The sequence below is a fragment of the Pseudophryne corroboree genome, chromosome 1 (genome assembly GCF_028390025.1).
Source record: "Pseudophryne corroboree isolate aPseCor3 chromosome 1, aPseCor3.hap2, whole genome shotgun sequence".
Lineage (NCBI taxonomy): Eukaryota > Metazoa > Chordata > Amphibia > Anura > Myobatrachidae > Pseudophryne > Pseudophryne corroboree.
This window is the reverse complement of record NC_086444.1, coordinates 1000129231-1000149652: the sequence shown is the minus strand read 5'-3', so window position 1 is coordinate 1000149652 and position 20422 is coordinate 1000129231. Positions and strand designations below refer to the sequence as shown.

Genomic DNA, 20422 nt, shown 5'->3' with positions numbered 1-20422 from the left:
CCAACCCTTTTTGCAGCTAAACCTGATTTAAGGGCGCAATATGCGCGATGATGAAGATATCTTTAGAAAGGAGATTGGGTGTGATGTCATTTGAATACCACCCATTAAATCTTTCACATTCTATGGAAGTCCTGTAAGGTTATTCCAAGGCTGGGTACACGACTGACACGTCAGCGGACCCACTGTTACCCTGACTGAGAGGCCGATTAAGGTGTACACACTTTCCGATCGGATGCTCAACTTGTTCGTCGGGATCCTTACCAGCCCAACAGCCCCTGCAGCAAGTGTACGAGCGAATGGCGGACCGCCCATACATACAGCCAGATATATTACCCATCAGCTGTGCTGCACAGCCGACACGATATGTCTGTGATATGTTTGCATGAGTGCCCGATATATCGGCCAGTGTGTACCCAGCATAACTACGTGAAGGCTGTGTTCTTTCTCCTCAATTATGGCACCCTGCTAAATACTGGCTTGTGAGTATCCAGCAAAGGAATTTAGTTTTAATCTGTTTCTAGTACCTTCTATAAACTGATGACAAGAATCTGGTTGTTATGGGCAATGGCCTCCTAGTGCCTTAGTAATGAAGGTTTGATAAATTTCCCCCATAATCTATTGACTCATATGCACTATGCAAGTGATACATAGGTTAGTGTGTGCCACCAGTGAGGAACACACCAACTTCACTTTTAATTACGGACCATGTAAATATACGTAATGGTAAGAACTTACCGTTGATAACGTGATTTCTCTTATGTCCACAGGATAACATTGGGATATTGTCGAGCGACAGCGAAAATGGCAACAACACGGTCACGAGCTTTCTGGCCTCCCAGGATGCATTGGGGCCTTCACCATATAGTACCGCCCACTGACTCAGTCAAATCAGTTCTTTCCACAGCGATTTTAGGCAGGAACCTCAGGTAGAGACCTGTTTAGGCAATAAGAACACACATGCACACCCTTCCATACAAGAAGGAAGAGGTTTTAGTGATTGTCTAGATCCTCAAATCAGATGCGTCAGGGTGGAATCCCAATGGATACCTGTGGACATAAGAGAAATCACGTTATCAACGGTAAGTTCTTACCATAACGTATATTTCTCTGGCTGGGTCCACAGGATTATCCACAGGATAACATTGGGATTCCCAATGCCAGTTTAGTGGTGGGGACGCTCCTGATTGCACAGGAGGACCTTTCGCCCGAAGTCTGCGTCATGAGAGGCAAAAGTATCCAAGGCATAATGTCTAATGAATGTGTTTATGGAAGACCATGTGGCTGCCCTACATATCTGTTCTGCTGAAGCACCCTATTGTGTTGCCCAAGAAGGACCTTCCTTACGTGTAGTGTGCGCAGAGACATTAGCCGGAATAGAGAGATCTGCATGAGAATAAGCTTCTGATATTACCATTCGGAGCCATCTCTCCAGCGTCTGTTTACTAGCAGGCCATCCTCTTCTATGGAATCTGTTTTTCTGATGGCACTAGTACGATCTATGTAGCTTCTTAAAGCCCGGACCACATCCAGCGACGCTTCTCCCGCAGATGGTCCCGATACCTGAAAAGCTGGGACTACAATCTCTTCATTCAGGTGAAACTTTGATACCACCTTTGGAAGATAACTAGATCTCGTTCTGAGAACTGCTCTGTCTGGAAAAAAAATTTGGGAAAGGAGACTTACACGATAATGCTCCTAAATCTGACACTCTTCTGGCTGACGCCATTGCCAGTAAAAAAAGCACTTTAGCTGTTAACCACTTAAGATCTGCTCTCTTAAGTGGTTCAAACAGAGGACCCTGGAGAAATTTAAGAACTAAATTCAAATCCCAGGGAGTGTCAGGCTGTCAGGATTCTGATTTAGTCTGTTCCCGGAGGGGGCACTAGTGGGTCAGGGTTGGAATGACGTATGAAACGTGGAGACTGAATAAAGTCCTAACTCAGCATGCTTGTTAAGTGCTGGATGCAATACACAGAATGGAATGCTGGTAACAAGGTGCATAGATTAGGCAATGAATAACACCTGAGGAGAGTCTCTTACTGCTGATGAACTGTGGCTGGAGTCTGCAGCAAGCAGGAGAAATGCAGAATGATGTATGGAATGAAATGATGAGAGGAACCACGGGGAAACCACTGGAGACTGGAACACGGGGAAACCACTGGAGACTGGAACACGGGGAAACCACTGGAGACTTGACACACCAAATGTGACTCGTCCAAGGCGATGAGAATGAGCCAGGAACTGGAGTTTATACCCCTTGCTCTGTGATGATTGTATGAATCTCTGTGAGAACACACCCTCCAGGATTGGGTGCCCAGATCAGCTGAGAGTTAACTGGAGCTGGTGATTAACCGGGAGAATAATTCTGTAGACAGTTAATGCAATGCACTGCTGGTTGCTGGCTGGGATCAGTAGTGCACCGGGAGTTAATGCTGTTTAACTAGAAGCACTGTGTACTCCAGGCTGCTGGCTGAAACCAGTGGTTACCAAAAGATAGAACTGGTTAGGTGGAGCACAGTGAGCTGTGGGCTGCAGGAGACTGAAGACTGGAACTGCTGGGACCTATAATTCCACAGGTCCAATTCACAGGGAATACTCTGAAAACAGAGAACTGAAGCCAGGAGATGCCTGTTCACTGGAAGTGATGCAATGAAGAATGCGGATTCCTGACAGGGAGCTGCAGGAGGAACAAATGGAGGTTGAATATGTACTACTCCTTGAAAAAACGTACGTACATCCTGTAAATCAGCAATCTTTCGCTGAAACCATACAGTTAACGCTGATACTTGAACCCTCAAGGAAGCAACTTTCAAACCTTTCTCCATTCCTGCTTGAAGGAAATCCAAAATCCTGGACACTTTAAAAGATCTCGGATTGAAATTTTTTCCAGTACACCAATGAATATAGGTTTGCCATATTCTATGATACACACGGGCCGAAGAAGGCTTTCTTGCTCTAAGCATAGTTTGGATTACTTGATTCGAAAATCCCTTAGCCTCTAAGATAGAGGTTTCAACAGCCACGCCGTCAAAGACAGGCGATCCAGATGCCTGTGACAACAAGGACCCTGCAATAGCAGATCTGGACGTTGAGGGAGCAGTATCGGCGCTTCTACGGACATTCTCAACAGGTCTGTGTACCAATACCTTCTTGGCCAAGCCAGAGCTATTAGAATCATTGCTCCTTTTGCCTGTTTTATCTTTCTCACTACTCTGGGTAACAGAGATATTGGAGGGAACAGATACGCCAGCTGAAACCTCCATTCTACTGACAGTGCGTCTACAAGGACCGCTCCTGGGTCCCTTGTTCTCGATCCGTACCTTGGAACTTTGTTGTTTAGTCGAGACGCCATAAGGTCTATCTCTGGTAGACCCCATCTGTTCACCAGTGTCTGAAACAATTCTGGGTGTAGTGCCCATTCGGTTTCCTGAATGGTGTGTCGACTGAGAAAATACGCTTCCCAGTTTAGTACACCCGGGACAAATACTGCTGACAAAGCTGGGAGATGGAGTTCCGCCCATTTTAGAATGGGAGTTACTTCCTCCATCAGTCTTTTGCTGTGAGTACCTCCTTGATGATTGAGGTATGCTACTGCCGTCGCATTGTCTGAGCGAATCTGGACTGGTCTTCCCTGCAGACTGTCCTTTGCCTGAACTAGAGCCAAGTAAACGGCTCTTATTTCTAACAGATTTATTGGCAGGCGACTTTCCCTTGCGGTCCATTTTCACTGGGACCATAGGCTTCCGAGTACCGCCCCCCAGCCATGCCGGCTGGCATCTGTTGTCAGGACTTGCCACTCTTTTATCCAAAAGGGTCTCCCCTTATTTAAATGGTCTGTCTGTAGCCACCACGCTAGAGACCTTTTTACACTTACTGGAAACTTTATCATCTGCTTTTTTATCGTCTGATGATTTCCGTTCCATTTGGTCAGAATAAGGTGCTGCAATGGTCTGGAATGGAATTGCGCATATTCCACAATGTCGAAGGTTGATACCATCAGACCCAACAGTTGCATTGCTGCATGGACTGACGTTGTCTGGGCGTGCAACGCTTCCTGAGCCATGACCTGCACCTTGACTATCTTTTTCTCTGGTAGGAGAACTTTCTGTAGGTCTGAATCCAATATGGCCCTCAAATGAACCATCCCCTGTGACGGATTCAGGGACGACTTTTCCCAATTTATGAGCCACCCGTGTCTCTGTAAACAAACTATCGTCTGTTGAAGATGTCTCAACAGTAAATCTTGCGACTGTGCTAAGATTAACAAGTCATCTAGGTATGGGAATATTCTTATCCCCTGTTTGCGCAGACAAGCTGCCATAACCACCATGATCTTGGTAAACACCCTGGGTGCTGTAGCTAGCCCGAAGGGCAGAGCTTGGAACTGAAAATGTTCCTAGCGGATTGCAAACCTGAGGTAACACTGTTGCGACAGTGCTATAGGCACATGTAGGTAAGCATCCCGTACATCCAGAGATACCATGTAATCTCCCGGTTCCATAGCCAACATTATGGAGCGTAACGTCTCCATGTGGAACTTTGGGATCCAAATGTATTTGTTCAACATTTTCAGATTGAGAATTGGTCGATATGACCCATTTGGTTTCAGGATTATAAATAGATTGGAGTAAAACCCCTGTCCCCTTTGTGATGGAGGTACTGGGACAATCACACCTGACTGCAGTAATTTTTGGACTGCTTCTTGCAGGGCATTTGCCTTCGACTCTATACGAGACGGGCTGGTGCAAAAAAATCTTTGAGGAGGCGGCCTCCTGAATGGGAACCCATATCCCTGAGATACTACCTTCTGCACCCAAGCATCTGCTCTTGACTGTTGCCATATGTGTGCAAAATGAAGGAGTCTGCCCCCCAACCCTGGAATCCTCCAGGCGGAGGCCCGTCTCTTCATGCTGATGGTTTCTGTTCAGGTTTGGAAGCTGGCTTTTTGCTAGCCCACTGCTTCCTACCCCTGGATTTAAACTGGGGTAGCTTAGGCTCCTCTTTAGCTTTCGCTTTGCTTTGCCAACGAAATGAGCAAAATTTTAAACCCTTGGACTTAGGGTTATAAGTAGCCGGAAATCTGACCTTTTTCGATTCAGCCTCTGATTCTAGGATATCCGATAAAGGTTTTCCAAATAATATATAACGCTTCCAATTCTTTCTTGGATTCCGCATCTGCCTTCCAGGTACGTAGCCAAATTGCTCTGCGAGCGACTACTGTCAAGGCTGAAGCTTTAGAACCAACTGTACCTACGTCAATTGCTGCATCTTCCAAATACTGGGCAGATTGTCTTAAACGGCAAAAACGATCCTCTTGCTCCCTAGTAGGAGAAGGGATGTCATTCTCTAGTTCCTCTATCCATTCGCCCATTGCCTTTGCTACCCAGGCCGAAGCCATAGCAGGTCTTACCACTGCTCCTACTAGAGAAAATATATTTTTCAAAAGGCTCTCTACCCTTCTGTCTTTGACATCATTTAGTGAGGTAGATGACCGTGGTAAAGCAGATTTATGCACGAGTCGCAGAACATGTGCATCTACTTTAGGAGGAACTTCTCTTTTCGAACAATCCACAGCTGGAAATGGATAATAAGAATCCCATCTTTTAGGAATCTTGTACTTTTTACTGGGCGCTGCCCAAGACTCATCCATCATTTCCGTCAGCTCAACTGACGCTGGGAATTCAGCTTTCACTGATTTTGTTCGTTTAAATACAGGTGCTTTAGCTTTTAACACTGTCTTGGCTGGCTCTTCCAACGAGAGAACAGCCTTCACAGCATTAATAAGCTCAGCTACATCTTCTGAACTAAAACTCTGCGACTAATCATCATACGGAGTATTCGAATCTATTGTATCATCATCCGATGTATCATCTTGTGTAGTCTGCCACACAGACGTGTCTGTCTTAGTCTTACCTGTCCCTTGCTTGCTTGTAGAGGCTACTGGAAACAAACCATAGGAAGGGAGCTGCATGTATGGGTTCATAGTATAACCTAACCCTTGAGGTGGTACTACCGGAGTTAACCTGTCCGCTATAGAAGATAGAGTCTTTGCGAACATATTCCATGGTGGCTCTATTGGTTGTTGAACCAACTCCTGTTTTTTACTTTGCTGAAAAGCGAAACAGTTTGCATACAAACCCTCCATAAGTGACCAATTGATTCATATCCATTACCCCTGACTTACAAGATAAGCATGTTAGGTCTGTACGAGTGCTTGATAAATTCTCATCACTTTTGACGCTGAGTGGATTCAGACGCTACTGATGTACACTACCGCACTTGATAACTGATAACGGACACAGTCGCTCACTGGCGGACACGGACGCTGAGCGGCTTCCACGTGTATGCAGACGCTAAGGCCTGCGACTCGGTCTGGACGGGATTTATAGTGTACACAACCGCAGCGTCTAAGCTGCGACCGAGTACCCTCGTGGTAGCGTCTGAGCCGGAAGTGAGGTAATTCAGTTCATGAAACGAGAGACGCGCGGAAACTGGCCATGAACTCGGAGGAGAGGCGGCCAGGAGAGCGTCTGAATCCCCCTGTTGACTTAAACTCCCAGGATCGCGGCCTCTACCTAGTCCTGGCGCCTATGATCCCCGGAGCGTAGCGCTGTCGCACTCAAGATGTTTGGCGCATCAACACACTGTATGTAGTCTCCACCAAATCAGTGTAGCTGTTTCCTGACCCCTGTAGTAAGAGGAAGTCCATAGACTCACCGTCTCCCCATGCTCCGGCCACTGCCTGGTTACGTCTGCTTGACCTGCTAGAACATCCAACACAGATGCCCGTCGAGACAGCACTAATACCCGAAGGTAAGCGTTGTTGCGACCCGGTGGGGAGTTGCCGGAGCGACTCTTTCTAGTATGCGTTTAAGACGCTGTTAAGAGAAGTCGCTCAAAAAAACAATATAGTAAGTTTATAAAAATAAAATAACAAAAAGCTTGAGGCTGCTATATCAGCAGCCCTGCGACCATGCGGCTTCCTGCCGCACCAAGCAAAAAACTGATTTAACTGAGTCAGTGGGCGGGACTATATGGTGAAGGCCCCAATGCATCCTGGGAGGCCAGAAAGCTTGTGACCGTGTTGGTGCCATTTTCGCTGTCGCTCGACAATATCCCAATGTTATCCTGTGGATAATCCCGTGTACCCAGACAGAGAAATTGGTGGTGTCAGATGTTTTTCAAAAATGATACAAGCCATCTAGTACTTATCCTTTGTAAATTGTTTTGCACCAGGTAGTGACCAAATCCTTCCATGGTGCGGGCCTGGTTGTACCGGTAGATAAGAATGATGTGGGATACAGGGAACTACCTGAAACTGATGGTATGTTATGAAATCTGCTTTTTCCACTAATACTTTTCTTTGGCATTGCCCAAACATTGTAATTTTTTCTCTCTATTGGAATGTGCATGTTATAACTAGGCTGGCCAACAAGATGCATTATAAGAATACACAATATATAAGCATATTTGGAGACATTCATTTAAAAATGGTGTACAAGTACAGTAACTAGGAAAAGTAGGTATGACTTATGCAATAAAATGTAGGTTTGCTGTCATTTCTTTTTCATCCACTAGGGGTCACTGGAGTATTCTTGGGATATGGATGGGGTGTTAGCAGGGATAGGCACACTTAAATATTTAAATTAGCAACCCTCCTACCCCTCCATACTCCCAAGATATCGTCTGTGGGGGGGTTCGTGTTTTTTTGTTTGTTTTTTTGTGCCTCACCAGGGAGGGCATGTTTGGCGGGATCTCCAGAATTCACTTTTGTTTTTTCAAGAGTTTTTTTATTTTATTTATTTTTACATACCCAGTCCCTTTCCAGCTTACTAAGAAACTTGGGTCCGGTATTGTGGGTGCTGCTGAGTGCAGCAACAGCTTGTCGGCACCCAGACAGAGGAGCCCCGCCATAGACTTAAATCAGCGTTTGCTGATTTCAGCCTAAGGCTGCTGGAGCTGGACAGAGCTTGGACAGAGAAGCCCCATCAGAGCCTCCACTTTCCAGAGGTAAGGAGCAGGCAGCTCACACTGCGGCCGCTCCGATCTACCATTGTGTTACTGTGGGAGCGGGGCGGTCAGGTCATTCTGCTGCCCCGCCATGTGTGGGGACTACATGTCTGTGTGCATGATAACATGGGAGAGATGTATGATCGCCCGCCACCCAGCCCAGCCGCGGTCAGCCAAGCTGCCTCCGCTAGCCACCGTCACTCTTTATCTCAATGGCCGCGGACAGCTTCCACTGCTGCCGCAGTTCGCCCCTAACTGCTTCGCTCACCAGCCGCGGACAGCTCTCACTGCTGCTGTTGCCCACCAGTCTGCTCCCCTGCATTACTTTTAAGGGTAGAGATCGCTATTAGTGATAGCCGGGCTTCCAGCAGCAGGCAGCACCACGGCTCACATAAAGCAGTGGTAGACATGTAAGGGGTCCTTAGTCTGACGTTTTACCCTCACATAGGGGGATAGCTATGGTTATAGTTAAAAGGCTATTAAGTCTGAAAACTGTGCTTATATGGTACATAAGGATTTTAATGTATATATGTTTAAAAAAAAAAAAAAAGCACATGGCTGGACGCCATTTTAACACAACTTCCTGCAGGACTTTGGTGTCGGTCCTACAACACACGGCCACTGGATGGGGCAAGGGTGTTAGTAGGAATTTCAGTGATGCACATATTTAACAGATCTTAGTGTGTACCAATGCGGTGCACTTCTGGCTTATACCCACTTTAGTTAAAATTTTTACTGAGTCGTGGGGAGTTGTGTTTCACTGTATACCTGTGCCTGTGTGCATGATGAGTAAAACTAATGCAAAATCAAAGAAGCTGCTTGTCTGCGATGGAACTTCCACTTGCACAGTGTGTCTTGCAAATTCGGGTCCAGATAAGAATCACTGCCCTGATCCTCCTTGAGCGATGATGGCCGGTGTCATGGCTGATTTCAGATCGGAGTTGACTGCTGCACGGAAAGACCGTGAGGCGGCCTATTCTGATTCACGGTTATTGCCGTCTGAGCAGCCAGAGTGGGCTCAGGATATTTCTAGAACTTTGCAGGGTTTACAAAAGTCCATGTATACAGATGGGTCCATGTTTATCTTGACCTTTAATAGGATTGACTGGGCAGTCGGATTTAATCCCCTGCTGTATTGTTCTCTGTATTGTATTGCATCTGAGAATAATAGATGAAGGGTTTATGCTAATAAACCATGTTGTGCCTAGGTGCAGCAAACTAGCTAAGATAACCGTGGACCCATCTGTAGTTCGATTCCTAAAAGTAGTCATCACTTGTCTCATACTTTACCGGTTCCACTGGTGGTGTATTCTGACGATTCAATGCCAGACCTGATATCTCAGAAGAAAGGTGAATTGGGCCAGGAGTCAGATAGTGAGGTCACTGATGGCCCCGGGCATTGATAATCTCATCAGGGCAGTACGCCAGGTACTAGATTTTACTGAGACAGAGAAGCCTCTGTCAAAGGATGAAGTTTTATTTGCTAAAAAAACAAAGAGCGACTGTTTTCCTTATTCAGATTCTCTTAATAAGCAGTTTACGGAAGCATGGAAAAATCCAGATAAACTGTTTTTTATGCCTGTCTACACTTTCCCAGAGGCTATGAAAACTAAATGGGATAATTCTCCACCAGTGGATTCCTCCGTTTCAAAACTTTCAAAGAAGTTAACCATTCCAGTCCCAGCTGCAAAAACGCTTAAAGACCCCTCAGAGCGTAAGCTAGAAGCTATGCTAAAGTCCATGTATACAGCAGTGGGAGTGTTGCTTAGACCTGCTTTAGTTGGAGTTTGGGTTAACAAGGCTGTACTTGCGTGGACAAAACAGCTCAAGTTAGGCCTACAACAGGATCTTTCCACACACCAGCTTACACTTCTGACTGATACGGAGTATTTAGGTATGGCTTCTATGGACGTCGGACAGGTTGGTTGTCGACTTTCCACTTCACTAATTGCAGCCCGACGGGTGCTTTGGTTGTGTTCTTGGCAGGCCGTGGCTGAATCAAAACTAGGAACAGAAGCTTGTTATCTTATACTGGCGATATGTTATTTGGTCCTGAATTGGACGAATGGATTTCTCAGGCAACTGGGAGAAAGTCTGTTTTCCTACCGCTGCCCGCACCAGTTCCTAAAAGAAAATACGCTGGACCAGCGTTCAAATCTTTAAGACCTCAGTCCTTTGAGGCCGTGCTTGAGGAGCAACCATACAGAGTAGACGTGGTTTTCAACAAACCACTAACCGTTGTCAAAGACCGCTGACAAACCAGTGGCATGACGGTCTTCCAGCCCATCTTGGATCCTCAGTTGTGGGAGCACGCCTTCAAACGTTTCACTTGGTGTGGTTTCAGACATCCACAGATGGGTGGATCCGCAATTTAGTGTTCAAAGAGGTTACAAAATAGAGTTCGATTGTCTACCGCCAATGCGGTTTTTCAAGACAGGTCTGGTATCAGCAGACAAGACGGCAGTTCTGCAGACCGCTATTCAGTCTCTAGTAGATTCAGCAGTTTTAATTCAGGTACCAGTACACCAACAAGATCAAGGGTTTTATTCCAATCTTTTTGTAGTACCAAAGCCAGACTGCTCAGTCAGACTGATATTGAACCTGAAGGGGCTCAATCAGTACGTCACTTACTACAGATGAAATACCTGCAGTCAGTGATAGCAGTTTTAGTACCAGGGGAATTCCTGATTTCGCTGGATCTCAAGGATGCGTACTTAAACATTCCAATTTGCCCACCGCATAAACGTACTTAGGTTTGCAGTACAACAAACCCATTATCAATTTCAGGCACTACTGTTTGGCATCTCATCTGCGCCTCGGCTATTCACGAAAGGTATGTCTGTAATGATTGCTAATCTCAGGTCTCTGGGAGTGATAATAGTTCCGTACTTAGACGACCTACTCATCAAGGCTTTGTCTCAACAAATATTCCTTCAAAATGCCTTGCTGACGTACAGTGTACAACTTCAGCACGGTTGGATTGTCAACTTAAAAAAATCAAGCCTGGTTCTGTCTCAAAGAATTACATTCCTAGGAATGATTCTGGATATGGTGGATCAATAAATTTACGTGCCAGAAGAGAAAGCACGACGTATTCGTCATCTGGTACAGTTAGTGCTCAAACCACGGGCAGTCTTGGTGCACTTGTGCATTCGACTGTTAGGAAAGATAGTGGCGTCTTTCGAAGCACTCCAGTACAGAAGATTTCACTCGCGTCCTTTTCAACTGGATCTTCTTGCACAGTGGTCAGGCTCTCCTCTACAAATTCATCACATGGTGCGGTTGTCTCCAAGAGCCAACGTATCGCTACTCTGTGGGCTATACATACAAATTATCACTGCAGGAAAAAGGTTCGGAGTCTGGAATTGGATAATTCTGACTATTCACGCAAGTCTCATAGGTTGGAGGGCAGTGGTCCTACATTGTCAGGGTCTATGGTCAGCCCGAGAAAGATTACGGTCAATGGAACTCAGGGCAATTTACTACGCTCTGCAACAGGCAGTTCAGTCAGACAACGCGACGGCAGTCGCTTACATCAATAAACAAGGAGGGACTCGAAGTCGCATGGCCATGCGAGAAGTTGCTTGAATCCTGAATTGGGTGGAGCATCACCAAGTGATATTATTGGTAGTGTTCATTCCAGGAGTGGACAACTGGGAAGAAGATTATCTCCGTCATCAGGATTTTCATCCAGGAGAATGGGCCTTTACATCCAGAAGTGTTCCAGATGTTAGTCCAGCGGTGGGGTTACCCACAGGTGGATCTAATGGCATCTCTCCAAAATCATCAGACACCCAAGTATGTGTCCAGAACAAGAGATCCAAAGGCAGTGGCAGTGGATGCTCACAATAGCGTGGCCGGACAGCCTCATTTATCTATTTCCACCATTTCCGCTGCTTCCTTGGTTGCTAAAACAGATCAAAAGAGTCCATGACCGTCATCCTAGTGGCGCCTCATTGGCCTCGGAGAGCGTTGTTCTCTGATCTCTGCGGTCTACTCGCAGACGATCCGTGCCCGCTTCCGTTACGTAAAGACCTTCTACAACAGGGTCTGTTTCTTACGCCCGATTTAGCGTATACCAACAATGTTACGTGCTAGGAAGCCAGTTACAGCAGCTTATTATCACAGGATTTGGCGAGCTTATATTGGTTGGTGTGAAGCTCGGAAGTTTCCGACATCATCTTCTTTCAAGTTGTCCCGTCTTTTGCTATTTTTACAGACTGGGATAGTTGTATTACGTTTAGTGACGCTAAAGGTCCAGGTCTCTGCTTTGTCAATTTTCTTTCAAGGGCGTTTGGCTCTTTTGCCAACAGTTCACACTTTCCTGCAAGGTGTCCTTAGAGTTTAGCCTCCGTTTATACCACCAACAGCTCCATGGGACTTGAATCTAGTTTTAGATTTTTTCCAGTCTTTCATTTTTGAACCCTCACAACAAGTGGATTTTAAGTTTCTAACTTGGAAAACAGTTCTTCTCCTAGCCTTAGGTGCGTTGTCATGTAAACCACCGTATCTGGTGTTTCATGATGACAGAGCGGAACTTCGGACGAATCCTGCGTTTCTACCATAGGTAGTATCTTTTCACATCAACCAATCGTAGTTCCTATTTTTTCAGAAGGTTTAGGATCTCATCTAAAACAGATACAGGTTGACTATCGCTTATCCAAAATGCTTGGGACCAGAAGTATTTTGGATATTGTATTTTTCCGTATTTTGGATTAATTGCATACCAAAGTGAGATATCATGGCGATGGGACCCAAGTCTAACCACAGAATGCATTTATGTTTCATATACACCTTATACCAGAGATTTTCAACCTTTTACAACTCACAGCACACTGAACAAGTATTAAATATTGCCAAGGCGCACACAAATATAATGGTGATGCATGGTGCAGTTGCGTGTGATAGGATGTCATGTTGCAGCTTCTCCATAGGTAACGCCTGTACCACATCCGAGAAAGCCAGAAGAGCCCAACAGTGCCCGAGCCCAAAATTAGAACGGGCTCTGCAACCACTAAATCCATCAGTATTGATCGTTCCAGGGCTACTAGCATCAAAACACTGACTGGCATGGCTCTGCTTCTGTGGTGGCACACCTGGAGACTGCTCAGGGCACACTAGTGTGTCACAGCACAGTGGTTGAAAAACACTGCCTTATACACACAGCATGAAGGTAATTTTTGCCAACATTTTTAGTAACTTTGTGCATTAAACAAAGTGTGTGTACATTCACACAATTCATATGTTTCATATACACCTTACACACAGCCTAAAGGTCATTGAATACAATGTTAAATAAACAAGGTTATTAAAAAGTTTGTGTACATTGACCCATCAGAAAACAAAGGTTTCACTATCTCAGTCTCACTCAAAAAGTTCAGTATTTCGTAGTATTTCGGAATATTTGGATATGGGATACTCAAACTGTACATTGTTCTTTATGATGCAGTCAAGATAGGTTGGCCAGCTTCCAAACAGACCTTGGCTAGATGAATTAAGCTGACCATTCGTCAAGCTTACTTTCAAGCTAGTCTACAACCGCCTGCATCCATTTCAGCACATTCCACGCGTTCTGTGGGAACGTCATGGGCAGCAGGTCGTGGAGCTTCCATGACGCAACTTTGCCGTGCAGCTACATGGTCGTCTGTGCACACGTTTGTGCATTTTTACAAGTTTGATACTTTTTCAGCATCTAGCTTTGGCCGTTTAGTGTTACAGGTGCCAACCAGCTCTCCCGCCCAAGGGGGAAACTTTGGTACGTTCCAAAAGTACTCCAGTGACCTCTAGTGGATGAAAAAGAAAATAGGATTTTGGTACTTACCAGATAAATCCTCTCCTTTGAATCCACAGGGGGCACTGGACGCCCGCCCAGAGCAGTTTCACCTGTCTTGTTGTAAGTTCTGTAAATCTTATGGAAACACATTATCATCGACTTGTTTGAATGTTAAGGTGATTGTTATCTATTGTCGTTTCAACTTTCTAGTTGTTTATCTTTCTCTAACGTCCTAAGTGGATGCTGGGGACTCCGTAAGGACCATGGGGAATAGCGGCTCCGCAGGAGACTGGGCACATCTAAAGAAAGCTTTAGTACTAACTGGTGTGCACTGGCTCCTCCCCCTATGACCCTCCTCCAAGCCTCAGTTAGATTTCTGTGCCCGACGAGAAGGGTGCACACTAGGGGCTCTCCTGAGCTTCTTAGTGAAAGTTTTAGTTTAGGTTTGTTATTTTCAGTGAGACCTGCTGGCAACAGGCTCACTGCATCGAGGGACTAAGGGGAGAAGAAGCGAACTCACCTGCGTGCAGAGTGGATTGGGCTTCTTGGCTACTGGACATTAGCTCCAGAGGGACGATCACAGGTTCAGCCTGGATGGGTCCCGGAGCCGCGCCGCCGGCCCCCTTACAGAGCCAGAAGAGCGAAGAGGTCCGGAGAAAGCGGCGGCAGAAGACGTTCCTGTCTTCAAATAAGGTAGCGCACAGCACTGCAGCTGTGCGCCATTGCTCTCAGCACACTTCACACTCCGGTCACTGAGGGTGCAGGGCGCTGGGGGGGGCGCCCTGAGACGCAATAAAACATGACAGAAATACCTTACATGGCAAAAAAATGCATCACATATAGCTCCTGGGCTATATGGATGCATTTAACCCCTGCCAGAATATACAAAAAACCGGGAGATAGGCTCCGCCCCCTTTTTGGCGGCCTTATCTCCTCAGCACACTGGCGCCATTTTCCCTCACAGCTCAGTTGGAGGGAAGCTCCCCGACTCTTCCCTGCACTACAGAAAGGGTTAAAAAAAGAGAGGGGGGCACTATTTAGGCGCAGTATTAAAACATACAGCAGCTATAAGGGGAAAAACACTTATATAAGGTTATCCCTGTGTATATATATAGCGCTCTGGTGTGTGCTGGCATACTCTCCCTCTGTCTCCCCAAAGGGCTAGTGGGGTCCTGTCCTCTATCAGAGCATTCCCTGTGTGTGTGCTGTGTGTCGGTGCGTTTGTGTCGACATGTATGAGGAGAAAAATGATGTGGAGACGGAGCAGAGTGTCTGTAACAGTGATGTCACCCCCTAGGGGGTCGACACCTGAGTGGATGTACTGTTGAAAATTACGTGACAGTGTCAGCTCTATATAAAAAAACAGTGGTTGACATGAGACAGCCGGCTACTCAGCTTGTGCCTGTCCAGACGTCTCATAGGCCGTCAGGGGCTCTAAAGCGGCCGTTACCTCAGATGGCAGATACAGACGCCGACACGGATACTGACTCCTGTGTCGACGGTGAAGAGACAACCGTGATTTCCAGTAGGGCCACACGTTACATGATTGAGACAATGGCAAATGTTTTTATACATTTCTGATAATACGAGTACCACCAAAAAGGGGTATTATGTTCGGTGAGGGAAAAACTACCTGTAGTTTTCCTGAATCTGAGAAATAAAATGAGGTGTGTGATGATGCGTGGGTTTCCCCCCGATAACAATTGATAATTTCTTAAGTATTGGCTGCATACCCTTTCCCGCCAGAGGTTAGGGTGCGTTGGGAAACACCCCCTAGGGGGGATAAGGCGCTCACACGCTTGTAAGAACAAGGGCTCTACCCTCTCATGAGATGGCCGCCCTTAAGGATCCTGCTGATAGAAAGCAGGAGGGTATCCAAAAAGGTATTTACACACATACTGGAGTTATACTGCGACCAGCAATCGCCTCAGCCTGGAGGTGCAGTGCTGGGTTGGCATGGTCGGATTCCCTGACTGGAAATATTGATATCCTAGATAAGGATAATATATTATTGCCTATAGAGCATTTAAAAGATGCATTTCTATATATGCATGATGCACAGCGGAATATTTGCCGACTGGCATCAAGTATAAGTGCGTTGTCCAATTCTACCAGTAAAATGGTCAGGTGATGCGGATTCCAAACGGCATTTGGAAGTATTGCCTTTGAAAAGGGACATTTGGGGTCGGTCTTTTAGACCTGGTGGCCACGGCAACAACTGGGAAATCCACGTTTGTACCCCAGGTCGCCTCTCAAAATAAGACGCCGTATTATCAGGCGCAGTCCTTTGTTGGCAAGCGGACAAAAGGTTCCTCTTTTCTGCTCGTGACAGAGGGAGAGGAAAAAGGCTGAAGAGATTAGCCAGTTCCCAGGAACAGAAACCCTTTCCCGCCTCTGCCAAGCCCTCAGTATGACTCTAGGGCCTTACAAGCTCAGGCACGGTGGGGGCCCGTTCTCAATGAATTTCAGTGCGCAGTGGGCTCATTCGCAAGTAGACCCCTGGATCCTTCAGGTAATATCTCAAGGGTACATATTGGAATTCGAGACGTCTCCCCCTCGCCGTTTCCAAAAGTCGGCTTTACCGACATCTCCCTCTTACAGGGAGGCAGTTTTGGAAGCCATTCACAAGCTGTATTCCCAGCAGGTGATAATCAAGGTACCCCTCCTGCAACAGGGAACGGGGTATTATTCCACACTATTGTGGTACCGAAGCCAGACGGCTCGGTGAGACCGATTCTAAATCTAAAATCTTTGAACACTTACATACAGAGGTTCAAATTCAAGATTGAGTCACTCAGAGCAGTGATTGCGAACCTGGAAGAAGGGGACTACATGATGTCTCGGGACATCAAGGATGCTTACCTTCATGTCAAAATTTACCCTTCTCACCAAGGGTACCTCAGGTTATGGTACAGAACTGTCACTATCAGTTCAGACGCTGCCGTAGGGATGGTCCATGGCACCCTGGGTCTTTACCAAGGTAATGGCCGAAATGATATCCCTTCGAAGGAAGGAAACTTTAGTTATCCCTTACTTGGACGATTCCCTGATAAGGGTAAGATCCAGGGAACAGTTGGAAGTCGGTGTAGCACTATCTCAGGTAGTGTTGCGGCAGCACGATTGGATTCTCAATATTCCAAAATCGCAGCTGGTTCCGACGACTTGTCTTCTGTTTCCTAGGGATGTTCCTGGACACAGTCCAGAAAAAAGGTGTTTCTCCCGGAAGAGAAAGCCAGGGAGTTATCCGAGCTAGTCAGGAACCTCCTAAAACCGAACCAAGGCTCAGTGCATCAATGCACAAGGGTTCTGGGTAAAAATGGTGGCTTCCTACGAAGCAATCCCATTCGCTAGATTCCACGCAAGAACTTTCCAGTGGAACCTACTGGACAAATGGTCCGGGTCGCATTTTCAGATGTATCAGCGGATAACCCTGTCACCAAGGACAAGGGTATCCATCCTGTGGTGGTTGCAGAGTGCTCATCTTCTAGAGGGCCGCAGATTCGGCATTCAGGACTGGGTCCTGGTGACCACGGATGCCAGCCTGCGAGGCTGGGGAGCAGTCACACAGGGAAGGAATATCCAGGGCTTAGGGTCAAGCCTGGATACATCACTTCACATAAATATCCTGAAGCTAAGGGCCATTTACAATGCTCTAAGCTTAGCAAGACCTCTGCTTCAAGGTCAGCCGGTGTTGATCCAGTCGGACAACATCATGGCAGTCACCCACGTAAACAGACAGGGTGGCACAAGTAGCAGGAGGGCAATGGCAGAAGCTGCAGGGATTCTTCGCTGGGCGGAAAATCATGTGATGGCATTGTCAACAGTATTCATTCCGGGAGTGGACAACTGGGAAGCAGACTTCCTCAGCACGACCTCCACCCGGGAGAGTGGGGACTTCACCCAGAAGTCGTCCACATGATTAAAAAACTCGACAGGTATTGCGCCAGGTCAAGAGACCCTCAGGCAATAGTTGTAGACGCTCTGGTAACACCGTGGGTGTACCAGTCAGTGTATGTGTTCCCTCCTCTGCCTCTCATACCCAAGGTACTGAGATTGATAAGATGGAGAGGAGAAAGCACTATATTCGTGGCTCCGGATTGGCCAAGAAGGACTTGGTAACCGGAACTTCAAGAGATGCTCACGGAGGATCCGTGGCCTCTACCTCTAAGAAGGGACCTGCTCCAGCAAGGATCCTGTCTGTTCCAAGACTTACCGCGGCTGCGTTTGACGGCATGCCGGTTGAACACCGGATCCTGAAGGAAAAAAGGCATTCCGGATGAAGTCATCCATATCCTGATCAAAGCCAGGAAGGATGTAACCGCAAAAACATTTTCACCGCAATTGGCGAAAATATGTTGCGTAGTGCGAGGCCAGTAAGGCCCGACGGAGGAAATTCAACTGGGTCGATTCCTACATTTCCTGCAAACAGGAGTGTCTATGGGCCTGAAATTGGGGTCCATTAAGGTTCAGATTTCGGCCCTGTCAATTTTCTTCCAAAAAAAAAAAAAAAAAAAATGAACTAGCTTCAGTCCCTGAAGTTTAGACGTTTGTAAAAGGGGTACTGCATATACAGCCTCCTTTTGTGCCTCCAGTGGCAATTTGGGATCTCAATGTAGTTTGGGTTCCAAAAGTCACATTGGTTTGAACCACTTAAATCTGTGGAGTTAAAATATCTCACATGGAAAGTGGTCATGCTGTTGGCCCTGGCCTGGGCCAGGCGCGTGTCAGAATTGGCGGCTTTATCCTGTAAAAGCCCTTATCTGATTTTCCATTCGGACAGGGCGGAATTGAGGACTCGTCCTCAGTTTCTCCCTAAGGTGGTTCCAGCGTTTTCACCTGAACCAACCTATTGTGGTGCCTGCGGCTACTAGGGACTTGGAGGAATCCAAGTTGCTGGATGTTGTCAGGGCCCTGAAAATATTCCAGGATGGCTGGAGTCAGGAAATCTGACTCGCTGTTTATCCTGTATGCACCCAACAAGCTGGGTGCTCCTGCTTCTAAGCAGACTATTGCTCGTTGGATTTGTAGTACAATTCAGCTTGCACATTCTGTGGCAGGCCTGCCACAGCTAAAATCTGTAAAAGCCCGTTCCACAAGGAAAGTGGGCTCATCTTGGGCGGCTGCCCGAGGGGTCTCGGCTTTACAACTTTGCCGAGCAGCTACTTGGTCAGGGGCAAACACGTTTGCTAAATTCATACAAATTTGATACCCTGGCTGAGGAGGACCTGGAGTTCTCTCATTCGGTGCTGCAGAGTCATCCGCACTCTCCCGCCCGTTTGGGAGCTTTGGTATAATCCCCATGGTCCTTACGGAGTCCCCAGCATCCACTTAGGACGTTAGAGAAAATAAGAATTTACTTACCGATAATTCTATTTCTCATAGTCCGTAGTGGATGCTGGGCGCCCATCCCAAGTGCGGATTGTCTGCAATACTTGTACATAGTTATTGTTACAAAAATCGGGTTATTATTGTTGGGAGCCATCTTTTCAGAGGCTCCTCTGTTATCATACTGTTAACTGGGTTCAGATCACAAGTTATACGGTGTGATTGGTGTGGCTGGTATGAGTCTTACCCGGGATTCAAAATCCTTCCTTATTGTGTACGCTCGTCCGGGTACAGTATCCTAACTGAGGCTTGGAGGAGGGTCATAGGGGGAGGAGCCAGTGCACACCAGTTAGTACTAAAGCTTTCTTTAGATGTGCCCAGTCTCCTGCGGAGCCGCTATTCCCCATGGTCCTTACGGAGTCCCCAGCATCCACTACGGACTATGAGAAATAGAATTATCGGTAAGTAAATTCTTATTTTTAACTGTATATGTAATTCTCCATTGTTCATCCTTCTCTTTTGCTCCTGTTCGGCTCAGTAAAAAACACTGAGGCATCTTGAAAGTATGGAGGGGGGAGGAGGGTTACTAATTTAAATATTTAAATGTGCCTAACCCTGCTAACGCCCCATCCATATCCCAAGAGTACTCCAGTGCCCCTGTGGATTCAAAGAAAATTATTTATCTGGTAAGTACTAAAATCCTATTTTCCTGAGCTCCTCTTAAAAAATAGAATGCAATGAGCAAAAACTACTTTTCCTGTGCTGTTACCTGTTGAACACAGAAACACTACTTGTACAGCGCCTCACTAATAGATGAATTGAATCTAATAGACAACAATTGTAAATTGCTGAGACACAGCGCTTGCCGTGACCACTATGTGAGGAATGGATGGACAGACTAAAACAACAGAAATGGCTGCGCTGTGTGTCGGCAGTTATATGAAAAGACAGCAAACGTGTGATAAACAGATGTTAAAATTTAATAATGAAAATACGAATAAAAATTGACATTAAAACAATACTAACACACCTATATCTGACTCGGGTGATTATTGGCTAATTTAGCCATGAAGAGAGTTCATATTCCACAGTTCAAGAGGAAAAGAGATTGAATATCGTGCAATTCCAAATAATTATCTCATAGACGTCACCATGTAAATGGTTGTGAGCATATAATACCTCTTCCGAATGGGCTGGTGTAGAGTAGCCGAGCGTCCCCGGCTAAACAGTCCTGCTTTGCCCAATGTACTGCACAGCGGAGAGGGAATCTGGATGCTGCCTGTTGATAGACACTCGCCGCAATGGAGAGGTGAA

General features: G+C 46.4%; 1 protein-coding gene across 1 annotated transcript in view; it reads left to right on the top strand.

Annotated features, from left to right (window-relative positions):
* LOC134921964 (histone PARylation factor 1) overlaps window positions 1-20422 on the top strand; it is a 187755-nt gene that overhangs the window by 133972 nt on the left and 33361 nt on the right. Inside the window, exon 6 of the mRNA XM_063920630.1 lies at window positions 7237-7324. Within this exon, the coding sequence (XP_063776700.1) occupies window positions 7237-7324 (88 nt within the window). The remainder of the gene's footprint in view (window positions 1-7236; window positions 7325-20422) is intronic.